The 17915-nt window shown below is 43.6% G+C and overlaps 1 protein-coding gene across 1 annotated transcript in view; it reads right to left on the reverse strand.

The window, feature by feature from the left end:
- lrp8 (low density lipoprotein receptor-related protein 8, apolipoprotein e receptor) overlaps positions 1 to 17915 on the reverse strand; it is a 181690-nt gene that overhangs the window by 89464 nt on the left and 74311 nt on the right. Inside the window, exon 3 of the mRNA XM_083969399.1 lies at positions 618 to 740. Within this exon, the coding sequence (XP_083825525.1) occupies positions 618 to 740 (123 nt within the window). The remainder of the gene's footprint in view (positions 1 to 617; positions 741 to 17915) is intronic.

Genomic DNA, 17915 nt, shown 5'->3' on the forward strand with positions numbered 1-17915 from the left:
TTATTAGTATCTATAAATAAGTATGCAAGAATACATGTGTTTTTTTGTGTTCACAGTGTGAGAGAGGTACAGTAGACATCTTGTCCACTCTTCCATCCTCCATGACCTTGATCATGCTATGTATAGATGTTCAGCATCTGCCACATAACGCGACTGAAAGCCATTTTCTGAGGCGGCGGTGTGCAAGAAAGAGAAGACTGGCAGAGCAGCTGGAACACAACAACATGTAAAACACTGAGACTGAGCAACCTTGGGACTGCTTTATGCCTAAGGAAAAGTGTGTGTGTGTGTGTGTGTTTGTGTTTGTGGAGGTCAAACAACACAGAACAAATCACTGTAAAAAAAAAAGAAAAAAAAAAAAGACCAAAACAATGATGTCATCCAGGTGTGCAGACATGTCGATTTTCATAGATTTTCATTTGAGTAAACACACACAGGCACATGCAAACTGCTGAAAACACATGTAGCTGTTAATGCATTGGGAAATATTGTGTGTGTTTGTATGTTTTGGCTAATCTGGGAGTCTGTCTGTATTTTTGCCTTTCCTGCGGCTGCTTGTCCTGTTCCTGTTTGTTTACATGTGGTTGGAAGTTATGTGAGTCTGGATGGACACTTACTGCAGATTGCATCAGCCTCATCTGAACCGTCTGCGCACTCCGGCTCTCCGTCACAGCGCCACCTAGCAGGGACGCACTGTCCATTCTTGCAGGCGAAGTCTGTGGTCGCACACGTCTTCTTTGCTGTGGAGACAAAGGAGACATCCAACGTTACGTCTCAGAGAAAGCCAGAGCAGTGACAGGGCGTTACAGTGAATATTACGTTGGTATTTAAAAAGGGGGGGAAAAAAAAAAACATCCGAGGAAGTGATGGCTGAATAAAGAAAATAAATAAATAAAAATGAGTGACAAGTGATCTCTGGGTACAGAGTGCAAAAACATTACTGCGGTAAGCACCAGGGAGACACGTCAGAAATGTAGTAATCCACTTAACAAAAGCAACACGACCAGGCAATTAAAATTTAACTTAAGTCAAGAGTAATTCCCAAGCACCAACTTCAAGCCAATTTTCCAGTCCAATTTTAATTTAACCTTCAGCACGCGATGTTTTGATGCGGCTGGTTGCGGGCTGGAGTCTTGGCGGTTGAGTTCAAGTGCAACTCGTAAAAGACGGCACAAGGAGGCCGTTTGATCAGGACGGCCTTTGTTGGCGCCCGCTCTTTGAGGTTGACAGAGTGAATCGGGGCTGTAAAGTAGGTGAGATCATAGGAGGGAGAGTTACACCACCTGTATGTGTGTGTTTTTTTCACTTGACAAAGATCCAGCATCAAAGAAAATGTCTCAGGTTGCATAATTTCAGAAAAGTGAAAAGTGACTCATTAGGATTTACAGTGGAAGCTGCCGAGAAGAGGAACAGTTCTGAAAATATATGTTGGTGTATATTGGCTATGACACATGTGAACAGAGCAGCACTCTTCCAAGTTGCCGTCCTGAACTTGCACAGAAGCTTTGCTCCACTTTAACTAACCCCGTGATCCACCTTCGGAGTCCAGCCCCCGATTCTTTGCGGGACTGGCTCCGGCTCTGCGTGGAGCTGTTTCCCTGATAGCCTACGGACTCCAAAGGTTTTATGCAGTCACTTTCTCCAAGCAAGGGGAAAATTGAAGCACTTGAGTCTGTCACGGAGAGAGGCAAAAAAAATCCCTCTCCTTGACAGCGAGAGCCACTGAACAAGAGAAAGCACTCGCCTGGCGTGTTAGCGGTGCCCTGCTTTGCCATGATGAAATATACAGAGAGGGCAGCTGAAAAATGGCAAGAAAGTGTGCATGTGTGTATATGAACCACTGTGTGTGTGTGTGTGTGTGTGGTGTCGGGATAATTTTCTTCTGACGAGCAGTGAGAGTAACTGTGACTGCTGCTGTTCCATTTCCTTCACGTGAGACTTGTGTTAAAGCGCCTCAACTGTAGGCCCGTAGTTCAAACCAGCTGAAAACGTAGGTGGGCAGAGTGCAGCACTACAGCAGTGGATAGGTGACTCACTATCCTCCTTTACTGCTACTTATTGACACTTCAATGACAGAATGAGATGGATTTCTAACACAGAAGAATAATAAACAAATATGAAACCAAGGAGGGAGAGTCCAGTCCAGGCAGTTTCTGTCAGGTTATATAAACATCCTGGCTGCTATGTCTGCTCCTGTACAAGCACTGAATTAATGAAACCAATAATGACACTAAACACTGACAATTGAACAAATAGTTTGAGTTTTTTGGATGAAATTATGCAAGTGAGAGGCTGGAGAACAGCATTAGGTTAGCGTAGCATAGCAAACTGCTCTGTCTCATCCACCTACCTACATTTTCTAACTGCCTTCTGTATTATATCTTATTTGTTTAAACCACACAAAACGTGCAGAAAACAAGTTGTATTAGGATTATGGATTATATACTGGACTTCTGTATCTTCATCTGTAGTTGTGCATATGTACGACATGTTAATGAACAAGGAAGCACCTGTCACCACTACGTTGAGTTATGGCTCTGATTTAAATGTAATTTGGTGGCCATTTGTGATAATGAAAAGTCTCCAAGTGTTATTCAATATGAAATCAAACCATTATGATCTAGCAGAAGCAGCAGAAGCAGTGAGCTCCACAATGACCTGGTCCAGCCTGAGCACCACAGAGTGCTATACTACTTAGCGAGGGAAAAGCTAGCCATCGCATTAGCTTGTTGTTTATGTGTGTAGCCTTGGACGTCCTATGGCGTGTGGGACAAGGCAGCGTGATGACTGATGGCACTGGTGGGAGCCGTAATAATGAAGTACACACTAGAGGACGTGACAGCATCTCAGCTGTGGGCAGCAATGCCCTCTTAATGTATATCTAAATCTATCTGTATGGATGATAATGTAAAGGCAGAGTGTAGAAAAAGATAGAGACAAGCACACATTTACGCACTCACTGGTGCAGAGTATTGATTCGAGGTTGAGAGAGAAAAAAAGAAAAAGGGAGACTTAAAGACATGAGTGAGGTGGTATTGAAGGAGGTGTAGGCCTAGAATAAATGAAAAGCGTGTCCCCGGGGATTAGAAAGTAGTCAGAGGCAGAGACAAAGGTAAATAGAAAGACGGGGATGGAGCAGAGAATAGGGGTACAGAGACCAAAGTCAAGAGGGAAAGAGGCTGTCGAGGTGGGGTCTGGTGTAATGACATCAGTCTTCACAAAGGGCCAAATAAATCCCCTTTCCTCCCAGCACCATGTTAGCATAAATCCCATCTCTTCCTGTCCAACCTCCCTGTTTTTTTCCTCCATCTCTCCCTCCATCTCCGCCTGCAGCCTGATAACAACACACAGTATCCACCACTACAGGCGGTAAAAATTCACACAATACAGCTGTAGATCACCAACAGACTTCCTGCACATTTATATCAAATCTTCAATCACCATCTTCACTCAAAAGAATTAATTAAAATAATAAAATTCACCTCAGCCTCCCTTTTATTCTAGGGGTGGGCATGCATCAGGTAGCTTTTCTTCTGTGACTATGAAAACAGTAAAACACACACATGCACGACAATTTCCTACTTTAGTCACATACAAGATGATAATAAGGGCATTTTATTCATCTGGAGACAAAATAAATCCCATGAGCTCGGTATGATTATGATGACTTTCGGTTTAAAAATGACACCTCCCCCACTATAAGTAAGAGTGTTAGCATTTCAATAAAGCGTATTATGAAAAGCTGTTATCATCCATCTCTAGAACCGAGCATTGCATTCATGAGAGTGCAGTCATTTGACGTTTTGAATACTAAACGAATAGAGACTGGTTTTAGGCACGGGAACCGTCCCTCAGATAGATATAATACACCACATCTCAGTAATGATGAAATAAGCTTTGCAATGAAGGATCTTTTTCTGCACAGTAAACGACACCAGGATTGAAAAGAGCAATACAAGAGAGGAGAAACACCACAGGTAAGGTTTCACATGCAAATCTCTCTACTCTAAATGATGGACGGATATATGAAGAGATCACACATGGTGAAATATGTGGACATTCAAAAATCTGCACACGCAAAAAATAAAGATTTTCCAATTGTCTCTCTGAAGAGTTGCTGATGCACACACAAACAGCCGGTTCCCATTTACATTGTGATGCAGCCGGAGCCGTCATATACGGGTGTCATCCATATGGAACAGCCTAAATCTGCCTTATGAGGTGTGAGAGTGATTGTGGAGGAGACAAACACTAGACAACCACAACCACACACACTCACACTTACCTACCCAACCCCCAGTCCTCCTGGAGTTGAAGCACATTATTTTATTTTTGTCCTCCATCCCCAGAAAGTGATTAATATTCATGTGAAGCAGCAGAAAGACCTGGCGAGCTCGTGCCTCTTCAAGAACCTGATTCAACTTTTTTTTCTTATTATTTTTATGTTTCACAGAGTTCAGGACTGTTCGTAGAGCAACACAAGGCATGTTGGCACATTGGTATGTTTATTTTCGCTAATATGATCTTCTCATTTAATCTCTTTACCCCAGTGATTTCCAACCCGTGAGCCGTGAAGGTAGAGCAAGTGGGCCGACAAGTCATTTTCAAAACAGTACAACTGCCAAAAAGATGAAATTATGTTTTTCATTAAAAAAAAAAAACAAAAAAAAAAACAAGATGATCTTTAAAAGATAAAAATGGTTTAAAAAAAAAAAGAAAAAGAAAAAAGAAACTCAAAATGAGTTTTTAATCATATTCATGTCTATCATTGAACCACACTGTGCACTTGGTCTCTGTCTACATGGCAAAAACTGGAGAATCAAATTAGCAATGTTACAATTAGCAACAGGAAAATGAAAAGGAAAGAGTCGGGAGACAGATGGTGAAATCGACAGGTGATCTCTCCCCTGTCGGACAATTAAGAGAAATGGAGCCCCGGCGCTTTCAGCTCAGCCCTGAATGTCCGATCGTTATTATTTGGCCTCCGTATTGTTACCGGGGCAGATGTGGGCCGCCAACATTTTTGCATTTCTTCTCAAGAGGGCAATGAAGTGGGAAAGGATTTGGGAACTGCTGCTGTTGCTGTTGCTGCTGCTGCTGCTTTACTGGTTTATTCCTCTGGGAGAAAAACACTTGTTAATTAACATTACCGATACGCCGGATTGGAGAAACTGAACCAAAGCCGTAAGATTTGTACGATCGCTCCTGTGAGTCTCGACATGAATATCAGACCTTTACGGGGTCAAGCGGGGTCAAATCATTACAGTAATGCATGGGAGTGACCATGTGGGCGTTGCCATGACACACGTCCAGGATTAAATGTGCTGCTGCTGCTGTCTATAGACATACTGTGTTAATCTTCCCCTGACATTCAACTAATGTCACGCTCCAGGGCCAGCGTGATCAATAAGTGACTGAGATGACCTACTGATGCTCATATGGCCTCCACCCACACACACACACACACACATGTACATACACACACACATATACTATATATACTGGACACCTCTTAGGATTCCTTCCCACACACTCCTGACAACATGATTTGGGACGCTGTTGTTTGACCTGGGACCAGGTGAAGGTCAGCGCCTTCTTTCAATTCATTCAATTTACACACTCCATTACACACATGCATAGACACGCAGAAGAATGAAAGGGAAATGGAAATAAAACATCCAGGAGCACAATAATCACCAAGGGAACTGTGTCACCTGTAATTAGGATCTGTTGACTGCGGCGCCTGAAGTGTTGATTTGCTCCAATAACAAAGGCCACAAACAGACAACGGTGCAGGAGAGGGATTATTTACCAGCTCACAATCAGAGAAAGTGACACCTTTGAATCCGCTCAAGTTCAAAGTACACAAGAAAATCCTAATAAGCCTCCATGCTTTTGATCTCAGACTGATTTTTTTTTTTATAGATTTTTGTTTAATCTTCATTTTGATAGTGTGAATTCAGATGTAGAAGAATTTCCATCTTGCTCTGTTCAAGAACATTATCACCTGCTGGAGTGTGTATTGGCCACCAGAAGCAAATGGATGTGTTCCCAGACTGACAGTAGACATGTTTGCTGTAACAACAGACACCGGCTGTTTGTGTGTTGTTCTCTGTGCAAAATAATGTGCGCAAGTTACAGAGAATCACTACTGTACCAGAGGTTTCCATCTCCTTGCATTAAAAATAATCAGCTTGTACAGTATCCTTCATAAAGCATAATACTGTATCTTTACTGCCATATCTTTAACTTGACGTGAATTTGTGCCGGCAGTCCTGTATTTTCTATGAGCCAGAATATTGGTCTCAACTACAAAAAAGAAAAAGAAAAAAAAAGTTCAGCAAAATGTCCCTTTTTCTGTTATTCCAACCAAAATCCGTCCAAAACTGACTCTGTCCAAACTTCTACCCGAGCTGAACAATAAGATTCATCCTGAGCACGGCGTGTAATTACAGCAAGTCAGAGAAATGTGGTTTAAAATAACCCGGTTACAAGTCGCCACGCTACCATGGAGAAACTGGAGAGACGCCCAAACTGGCTCAGAGTTTTCTGTTGTGCCAGCGCTATTACACCGCTCAGGTAGTTTCATTACCTCACAGTACACTACACCCTGTTATATTGATACTGTATGGTACATTTCAGCTATTTGCATTTAACAGAAAAGTCCAAATTCCTAAATCCCGGATGACAGGAGAGGAGACAATGAATTTTGCTATTCAGTGTTTGAAATTATTTCTGCACGATGCAAGATGAAAAGCTCAGTTAACACTGAACAAAGAATGTGTGTATACGCTGATGAAAATTAACTTCAGCCTGTGAGGAGCAGATTTAATATCTGGCTTTTGTTTGCAACTCTGGGAAGTTCATGTAACTCAACTATAAAGTCTAAAGGACTTTTTACTTTCTGTATTTTTGTTTTTGTGTGTAAAGTTGAAGGCATTAATCTGGAAACTGACTGCCCTGCACACTCAGGTGTTGGAACACCATACATTAAAAACAAACAGCGCAGAAAAGAGAGAAGAGAAAAAGAGCACACAGGGAAGAGGAAACAAGTAAAACGGAGCAAAGGGAGAAAAATGAACGAGAGAACAGAGAGCAAGTGGGAATGGGGGTGGGAATGGGGGTGGGGTGAGTGTGGGAGAAAGAGGAGAGGAGATAGATGGTCTTCCACATTGTTGTGATCGGCTAAAGAGCTAAAGAACGAAGCGTGTCAGTGGAGGGAAAGAGGCCGTTAATCAGTGAGCAGAGGTTGAAACACGGCTACGAGGGACCGGGGCAAAACCCTCCAGGATAGCATGTGTGTGTGTGTGAGTGTGTGAGGAAGACACAGGAAGAGGGACGTGGAGAAGTCGACAAGTATAATATTGGTCTTTTGAGGAGATTAAAGGCCTGTCCAGTTTCCCAATAATTAGTTGGAGACAGAGAGATATTGTGGAGAGCAGCCTGGAATACAAGAGCAGAGAGCAGCTGGAAAAACAGGAACTGTAGGTAACGGACAGTGGCGAGGAAGAGGAGGAGGAGTGTGATGTAGCATTTTGTTTTCCAGTAATAAGCTTGAACTTTCTGGCTTTTTTATTCAGCTAACTTGAATACCAACAGGCTGCTGTATTTGTGTGTCTGTGTGTGTGTGGTCCACCCACAAAGCAGCAAAACAAAGAAATAATGAACACATGATCCACCCACCGATTGATCGGAAAGAAAGGGCAACTAAACTTTTTTTTTTTTTTTTTTTACGACTGCCAAATATAAAGTTTCCCAAACTCTTCAAAGTCAGACCATCTGAACTAATCTGTGGCTGGAATCAGCCTGAGATTGATCAGCAGAGCTGAATCACTACATGCTTGATTAGAAACACTCATTTGAGTTGAAAAGCGAAGGCCAAAACTCTACGAAACTTTATTTGCACCTGCATTTGAATGCACGCAAGCTCACAGGTGTGTGTGTGTGTGTGTGTGAAGCTTGCGTACATGTGCACACACACACACTACAAAGGCTGGAGATGTGAAGGGGAACTCGTGGAGCCGACAGTCCAGACAGCTGGCCAGATCAAATACACATATATTATTGCTCCTCGCAGCACATCAAATACCTCCTACAGGTTCAAAGGAGCATGTTAGCATTTCATGATCTCCTCTCTGGACGGCGGAGTCGAGTCGAGTCGAGTCGGGGCCTATAAGGCAGGATGTAGATTCAAGATTTCTGAGACAAAAACCACGAGTGAATCATAAATGAGGAGCACCAGAGGTGAAGAGAGAGGAGCAGGAGTCTGAGACCTGGTTGATGGTTGCATCATGTGGAAGAGGAGGATTCACCCGAGGCTCAGTGCGCTCAAGATGAAAGACACAGTGGAAAACTTTATGAAAACTGGAATCCTGACAACCGACATACTATATTCAGAGAATAAATTGATCCAGAGATCTGACTGAATCTGAATGAATGGGCATTATGTTATATACTGCTCTACATACCGTACACACTGCAGCTTTGATTCATACCCTTATACACTATTCCTTAACATTACAGTATGAATAACTACTGTATATAATAATCAATTATGTCTGTTTACCACTTTATTATAGCTGTATGCCTCACTACATAGATCATTGGGTTTGATTATTCCATATTTATTTTGTTTCTGTCCTACTGTATAAACAGCTTGTGTGAAATGGGATTTGTTTCATATTCTTCATTTTTATTGTACTTCTCATCTGTTGTAATGACGCTCTCAGAGGCCAATAAAGTTGTTTATCAGTGGTGAAATCATTCCCTTTCCACCCACGTGACGTGAAGTTTGGAAAAAAAAAAAGATTAAATGGCTTCCTTTAATTTGACAAATGAATAATTGTGCGAAAACAAACCGGACGCAGATGACGGGACAAAATAATATCAATAACAAGATGCTCAAACTTATATGAAACTACTTCACAGAGGTTCATCCCTCTTCTCTCTGGTTCATACCTCCGGTCTTCAGCTCTCCGACACAGATTGCACCACTTTCTCCGTCTCCTCCTCAGCTTTCAGAGGAAAGTGAGGAGCTTTTGTGTGAATCACTTTGCTGTGATGGGGATTAACATTAAGAGGCCGCGGTGCAGAATAATGATACGCATTCTAAATTATTTCACCATTAACTTTCTTGTCGGTGGCATAAGAGCATTACCTAATTGCATAAACTTAAATGCACACGCACATACTGTAGAGTCAGTGCAGGGGAACACACACACACACACATACACACACATATCAAACACCCTGTTCACCCTGCAGCCTGCTCTCTCTTTGCTCACACTGGTAAGTGTAATTAAACACACGCCCCTGGAGTCGGCCATGTTTGCCTGACTCCGCGACCAAATATTAGTGCTCTAAAATGATTGCTTAATTCCTGTTTGTCCTGGTGGACGTTTCCGTCTTCTGCAGCCGGTTTGACGACTGAAGGTGCATCACTGATGAAGCCAACCTGGTGATGTCACTGACGGGTCATGATGTGAGGTGACTGACTTTTTTAGACGGCAGAATTTCAAAGGAAAAATGAGTTTTTCCAAGGATCAGTGTGTGTCACTTTTAGAGAAGCAGTAATTTCAGCCCATTTTCAGCCTCTGTGCCCCGACTGTATCAACTGTCTGTGTGACCTATCAAATGGTGCACATTAAATGACTCCCTACTGGCCGCGTGCCATTCTTGAGCCGTGCTAAATTTGCACGGAACCATCGGAGTGATGATGTCTCAGCTTTTTTTCTTGTGCTTTTTCTGGATATTAAGTCTGAAATTAACTTTCCTCCTCTCTGACACTTAGTCAGTCTATATTTCTGTAAGGGTTCTGGAGACTGGACTTTATGTCTGTGAAGTTCACATTAACAATGAAGTCGGACAGTGTATCTTTTCCTTCTCCCTCTATTAATTTGGATGGCTGCAGAAGAGAAATCACACTAAAGCCTTGTTATGCTACCGTCGTCCGGGGCTCTGTCTTGTTCGCAGATCCCTGGATTTTAACTCCCAGAGTGACGCCGTCTGCTGCGGCCACATGCCGGAGCCTAAGACCTCCCAAATCCTGTCACATCCTGGGTCCCTGACCCTCACTCCGCCTTACATAAGCAAGGTATTACAGCTGTGCAAAGCAGCTTAGAACAAGTCTGACAATAGAAAAAGGAGGAGAAGAAAGAATAAGTAAAGACATAGGTCCTGTAGGTGATGACCAAAGACTTCACCGTCAACACACAGACTTAAATTGATTGTCACCTTTCAACACAATCCTCCCTCGTCCTCTTTCCCCTTCAGAGTTCCTTTCTTTTCTTTCCTTCCTCTCTCTGACTGGCCTTTTCTTTCTGGATGTCGTCTGAAGGATCTTTCATCTCGCAGCTCAGACAAAACAAACGTGAGTGTATTCGTTGTTGTGCTGAGGGTGAGTGGATATCTCGTCACAGAGATCAGAGAGCAGACGCCTTGTGCGACGTGCTGCGTTAGCTTCAGAGACTGCTAATTAAAGGAGCAGCTCATAAAAAAAGGCCCATTGTGGACATGGAGAAGGAGAACAAACAAACAGGCCAGGCTGTTTTCCCCCCCGTTGTTGTCTTTTTTTGCTTTTTGCAGTCCTTCAAATGAAAGTATCAAACTTTTAAATGATCCAAGTGGCAATTCAGTCTGGGTTGTAAACACTGTTCCTCATAAATGAATCCTACCTGCTGCTGTCCTGCACCTGTGATAGAAAACATTTCCATATAAATAGCCGTCAGTTTGTGTTATTCCAGCCACTCATTGATAAAACTACACGATTCACCCCCAAAAAAACATGGAGTCCAAACCAAACTATGTTGTTATGATGGTTTCATCAGATGTTCAAATACAGAGCACAAATGCCACAGCAACGAGTGATTAGATGAATAATAAAAGCGGATGCCTCAGACTGAAGACATTTTGAATATTGTGTTGCTTTCAGATTCATGACATTACATTTATAATGACCAAATTGCATGTAATGATGCTAAATCATCTAATTATTAGCATTTACCAAAACAAGATCAATAGAGTCATTATAAACAGCACCAACTGACTCAGACTATACAATGGGCAACAAAAGACACATGTGAGGATGTAAAGGGCATATGGAGCATTTTAATAGGTCTGTGATAACACTGTATGGGCATGTGTGTGTGTGTGTATGGGCATCTGTGTGTGGGTGTGTGATGGTATCATTTTACAAGAGGTGTGTGGAGACTATGAGGTCACATCCCTGTGCTTCAATACTTCTCATTAGATGTGACATATGCACAGAGAAACCTCAGTGCTGCTAAACTACAACTGCACAAGTACACACACAGACACACACACACAGACACACACACACACACTCTACAAATCCCCCTAACAATAGGCCATCTGGGTGACATCCGGCTCTCAGACTTGACCTGCATTGATTTATTAAACACTCTAACAGTAACACCAGCCCTGTTACTTCCACACACACACTTCCACACACACACACACACCCACACACACACGCTTCATCCCTCCCCTCCCCCATGTCCCACCCCCGACACTCTCTCCAATCTCATCAGACTATCAGACGCTCACTTTCCTGGATGGAGTCATCGTTTTAATGATATCAGCCATCAATCCTTTAGCCCCCCCACCACCACCACCACACATGTAAAGACTATATGGCTCTGTATGTGAACACCGCTGGAGCTGTCAGTGCTGTTTGACTGATGTCACCGTGGGCAACGGAAAGATCAGGAAGCGGCAACTCGTACAACTGTAAGGGGGGCAAGTCAGTCCACTGAACGCAGCATCATAAATATCTTTTTAACTTTATTGGAGACCGAGCTCAGCAGCAGCAACAGATCCGACTGGACCGTGTTAATAATTCAGTGACTCCAAAACACAAAAAATACATCAACAGATTTCTTTTGCTTTCCTGCAGTAATGTAAAGATGCTTGAAGATGGGACTCCTCACACTGTACACACACACACATATACACACTCACACTTCACGTACTCACACTTTCGCTCACACACTAGCATAAATGTCCCACTGGGGCCATAAAACCTGTGCGATGCATTGGGGGGGAGGGGATGTACAGTATATGAAACCACAGTTAGGCCAACCTCTTTGTGGCCAGCAGACACACACACACACACACACACACACACACACACACACACACACACACTGCACAATGCACAATAATACTGTATGTGCCCTCTGTGTGCACCTTTATGCTCAACATCCTTTGTGAAGCACAGCTTGAGGAGAGGTCGCTATTGAGTCCAGCTTTTCTAACCTATAAATGTGTGCTGATGACTGCAAGTGGTTTTAAAATCATTTTATAAACTCTATATTTAAAATCAACAAAAATGATTAATAACCTATTGATAATTGTCGCAATTTAACTCCCAAATTGCCACGGATGTGAGGCAGCTGCACTCCAGAGGCAAAATAAAAATTCATAAACTCTGCTCTGCGACTACTCTTCTGCTGAGTGACTGACTGACTGACTGACTGACTAACAAGAGGAAAGCGCTGAGATTTCAGACGGCCACCCCCGTCCTCCTCACCAAACAAAACGCGGGGGAAAAAAAGCCTTTTTACAAGCAAAACAACGTTCCCGCTGGCCGTATGAATCGACGCTCGCCGTGAGCCTCGTAATTCCCCCTCTCGTGGCCCTGCACTTCCACCATCGCCATTCAAGTCCCAAACCGCACACATGCCGCGCGCGCACACTGGTCTGGGTCCACATGACAAATTACTTCTGGGCTTATTATCAAAAAAATCAGCACTCGCCAGAGGGAGTGGCCGGGGAGGGGTGAGGAGAAGAAGAGGGGTGCGGCGGCGGTGGAGGGGGGCGGGGGACTCCCAACAAAGCACCGCCTGAGCATCGCCCCAGACAAAAGAGAGGGACAGATTTCTCCTGCTGCTGACAAGCAAAAAGAATTCATTTCAATCACAAATCTGTGCGGCTTTGAAGCGAGAACCAGCCCCAGAAAAGGACGAGAGGGGAGCTAATATTTGCCGAGGTGACAAAGAGAGAGGGAGAGAGAGAAAAAAAAAAAGTCCCAGCGTGCTGTTTTGCATCGCTTAGAGCTTCCAGAGGCGATGGTGGAATGCGATTATTTTTTTGGTGACACGCTGATGACCCCGCCTCTCTCTGTGTTCGGCTGCGCTCTCAGCAAAACAAAACACTGTACACATCCTCGCGCCTTTTGTCTCTGCTGCCACGCTCATTCGTTCTACGTTCCTTATCCACTCCCCCTCTCCACCCTTTCCCCGTCAGCCACTGTCGCTCCATCCCTCCCTCCATCCCTCCCTCTCTCTCTCTCTCCCTTCCTCTCGCCTCCTTCTCCCTTTGGCAAACAGCCAGTCGTCCCTTCCTTTGTCTGCTTTGTTTGTGATCACTGATTAGAAAAATAAATACAAAAACACCTACTGGATGGACCTGGATGAAAGGACCGTGGCCTGAGCTCGGAGTGAATGGCAAACCCCCCCTGCTGGGAGAAGCCTGGATGTGATAGACACATCACATTTGGGGGGCTGGAATAGAAAAGTGATGGGTTGATAGATAGATAGACATTGTGTTTATCTGTGGATGTGTCAGAAATAGTAATAGAGGTGGCAACTTCCAGGTTTAGATCCAAGACATATCTGACTGCGATAGTAACACAGCTTCATCATTTCTCCGACTGCAGCTCTTCAACAGCAATTAAAATGTAAGTATTTTGTTTGCCACTTTAAATAATTAAAACACGTTTGTTGAGTGCAGCCCCACCTGAACTCATGGACAATAAAAGGTTTTTGAAAACGTCTAGTGTTTAAGTGATAATAACGACTGTAATCATCTATTTCCCATCCTTTGTTCTTGGACATTTTAAGCCCAAAGTCAACGAGGCCACAGGTCTCTGTCTCTGTTTCATCCTCCGCTCACGCTCAATCAGCTTTAATAAATGAACACCTCAGACTGGAAACTGAGCCGTTTCTGAGCTCTTTTTCTGACAGTGCACATCGACAGGAAATAGAGGGGAGACGGAGTGGAAATACCCTCACCACTAAAAGTCTAACTTTAAAATAGAAAAGCATAAATCTGAAACTCATTGCAAAATGATTATGGGAAACAGGAAGCAGAAGAAATTATACAGAAATGTGAAGTGTGAACTGTTGACTCTCACATATGACGAACAAACTTTTATTAACTTTTGGCCGACGAGGGCCTGACTCACCGACACCGGGGGCTTCCTCTTTGGAGCTCCGCCCCTAATGTCTGGAGCAGGTTTGCACTGTCAAAGTAATCATGTTTTTTTTCAGCTAATCCCTTTAAGGCCTACATGTCCCATCATCATCGACTGCATGAATGAAATTACACAATGACTAAGCTCTTTTCATTGGGCCACAAAGCTGCTTGATTCGGGAACATTAGGCGGGAAGAAAGAAAGGGATGTGGGGGGGAATCGTTTGACACAGCCTTTGTTGCGGCTTATGAATCATCAAACTCTGTAAGCTGGCCAAATGAGCTCGTCTGGTTGGTATAATCTCATGATGTCTCAACTTTGAATAGGGCGGCTGCTGGGAGTGGCATTGGGGTAACTTAATTCACATTACGACGCATTAGGATTTCAATTTCAAATACAAAGATTATCAAATGTTCCAACTATGCCAATAAGTGTCACCGGATTTTAATTTTGGCAAGTAATCTGGAGAATCCCAGAAGTGCCAACTTTAAAGAAAAGCACTTTTCACTTTAAAGGGGAACTATGCAAGTCCAGTCACTTTTTCGACGTTTTGCTAACCCTCCTCCTCCCTCCTGGCCATGTGCAATTGTTTTCAATGAAGCCTTCGAGAAGTCAATCCATGGACTAATGGATAATGTTATATATCATATATGTATATTTGTGTAGTTTTATCTGTCATAAACAAGATATTATGGATTACAGGGTATGTTTGTGTTGTGGTGCCGCTGAGACAAGAGCTGGGACACCGGGTCAGAGGCACTGATCTTGCAAAGTTGGTTTTCGGCCAAGAGACGCTACTGTAAGTGGAAGGCAGAGAGCCTCCATTCTCCCCGTAACAAGTCATTTAACCACCACTACTCCGGAATTGTTTAATTAAGGAAAAAATCTTGCATAGTTTCCCTTTAATGGTGTCTTTCTGGAACAAAATTATCATGTAAAGACAATATAGTGGCTAAAGTGAGGTAGTACCACACTGCACAAGCTGCTACAGCTACTAAAAAACTAAGCTTTGAGTGCAAATGTCACACTACCCAAAGATTATAAATAAGGGGAGAAATTAAAGTAGTTTTCAATCAGAATGTAAGAAGAAATTAGCCTTTTTTATGTACAGTAGTCATTTTAATTTAATCAATTATCAATTAATTTTATTTACTTTGTACCAAGCTTGAAATTTCAGACAGAGTGGTTTGTGATTGATTAGCAGCACTTGTAAACACGCTTTTTTGGAGCTAACAAAATATCACTAACTGTGCGTCTGCCGATTCAACATCTAAGAAAATAAAAGACCTTTACTCTTTTCAATTTCCTGTCTTGCTTCCAACAATGCTCACAATGTACTAATTCAGGAGGTGTGTGTAGGACTGAACAGGCCTTTGCTAACGGCTGCCATCCCAGTCCTCATCCTCCACAAAACATATCAATGGGGATGTGGCCACAGATGAGCATGTTTTGGTCAGAAGTGACCCAAAGTTACCTCTCACTGTGTGGCTCTTTTTAATCATCGTGGGTATCAGGGGGCAGGTTTGTGAAGTAACCGCTCTCCCCACTTCCTCCTCTCCGCATGCTTCCCAGTCACCTTGGTGTATCCACGGATACCCCCGGGGGCCGCTGGGATACAAATACAACCAAGACACTCGCCTCTCAGATACACACACACACAAACACACACACACACACACACATACAAATCCCAAAGCACCATGTCTTCTACCCTGTTCCACTGTCTCTCACAACATCCCCCTTCATTAACTGTTTCCCTGTTACACAAGGGACGAGTGGCTCAGTTTAAAGCAAAGGGACGGTTCGCTAAATTAACTATGTGAAATTTAGTTTAGTTTAATAAGTTTATTTATATCAGGGACAATGTACAAAATAACATTAGTCTCGAGATGAGAAAAGATGATTTGTACCGGATTTAGCTTACTAGCTACTTTCCATCTGTAATACATTAAATACATTATGTATCGCTGAAGACAGTTCCCATTTCCCTTTGCTCACTCGTCCTATCTCTGGACACAGAGGTGAGGAGGAGCGCATTTGAACAAGAACATTTCATGGATCTATATCTCCATCTTCTGTCTGATTTTCAGTGTGTGTGTGTGTGTGTGTGCACCGAGGCTGTGTGGTTGGTGGGTGCCCTTTGATTACTTTGAAAACCCCCAGGGGGGCTTGATGAAAGGGCCCCCAGCAGGTGCTCTTGGCCATACAACACAATGGTGGAATAGCCGCTGGCCGAAGCAGCGACAAAAAAAAAAAAGAAAAAAAAAAAGAGCGGTGCCAGGAGGGCGGAGGGTGAAGGGCAGAGGGTGGGCAGGGGGTTTGGGAGCCAGCAGTGTGCGGGCACGGCTTTTCGGTGGTAGCGAAACAAAGCCAAGCTCTTCATAGCCATCCAGAGATGCAAATTGCTCTTCATGAAAGTTTCACACTTGGCTTCCAGCGAACAAAATGGAAATGCTGGCTCCTTGGCTCGGACTGTCGGTAACACCCCCGTCCTCGGTCCCCCTTTCACTGTTTGCAACTGGCACTTCTTAGACGAACAGCAAGGTGAGCACACACACATACTCACAAACACAGTGACATTTGCACACATACAGGGCATGTGCATCCACACACAGAGAGAGAGAGACACCTTCAGGCCCAGATTTCTTTCCACCGGCTGTTTTTTTTCTTCTTTTTTTTGATCCAATATCCCACAGGGGAGGCTGCAATGAGCCCAGCTTCAAATTAGGCTGGGCATCAGCCATCAAAGACATCCCTGCCGGAGGGGTATTTAGACCTGATCAGCCTCATCCCACACGCCCCTACAGGTAGGGCAGAAGGGAGCGGGAAGGTCTGTGTCGGGGAAAAGATGGACAAAGAAAAAAATCACCTGGTCGCGTGCCTGCGGTGTGTGTGTTTATGTGTAAAAGTGAGGCCTTTAATATTTCAGGCGCAGCTTCCATTTATTTTCTCCTCTTTTCTTCCTCTCGTTCTCTCTGGTTTTTAGTTTTTTGCCGCCAGCTACACAGAGAGGAGGAAGACGGCCTGCGCTCCCTGGCTCGGTGTAATAACAGAAGGGCTTTAACCTCATGCAGGACTCCTTTCAATATTCTAAATGCAATCTGTGGGCTTTTAAAAAATGCAGGGAAAGAAGACAATTCAAATACACCACATTAGCATTTCTGGAAACTACCCCTGGATGGCAATGATGTTTTTTTCCCTAATACCTCTGTGCAAGTGTGTGTGTGTGTGTGTTCTGTACAGCTTGTGCCAGGCTCTAGGGGGGTTTTGTTGAACCCGTTTGACCACCCAAAGTCATGGCTATAGCTGGTAAAGCTGATCTAAGCTTTACACATGGATTCTTTCTGGGGGTGAAGGAGGCGCAAGCCAGTGGAATAATGTCTACAAATGGCCGCCCCTACCTTTATTTCACAGTATCACAGTTTGGTTAAATCTTAAAAAGAAAAGCCGCAAGTTCACCGACCCACAACGTAAAGGTCAACTGCTGCACCGGCAATCAGCAAGACTCCCTCTCTCAGGACTGTGATGCATGTCTGTCCTCACCGAGGTGTGGGTTTAGAAATAAAAACGCAAAGATGCCGCAGAGTGTAACTAATAAACATTATCAACCACGTTCCAGGAAGTTTCTCAACTGGGTCCCAGTTTCTGGTTGGAAAAAAAAAGGCAAACGCAAAGATTAGGCAAATGAGGCAGATAGCAA

The sequence above is a fragment of the Trachurus trachurus genome (assembly GCF_905171665.1).
Source record: "Trachurus trachurus genome assembly, chromosome: 4".
Classification (NCBI taxonomy): Eukaryota; Metazoa; Chordata; class Actinopteri; order Carangiformes; family Carangidae; genus Trachurus; species Trachurus trachurus.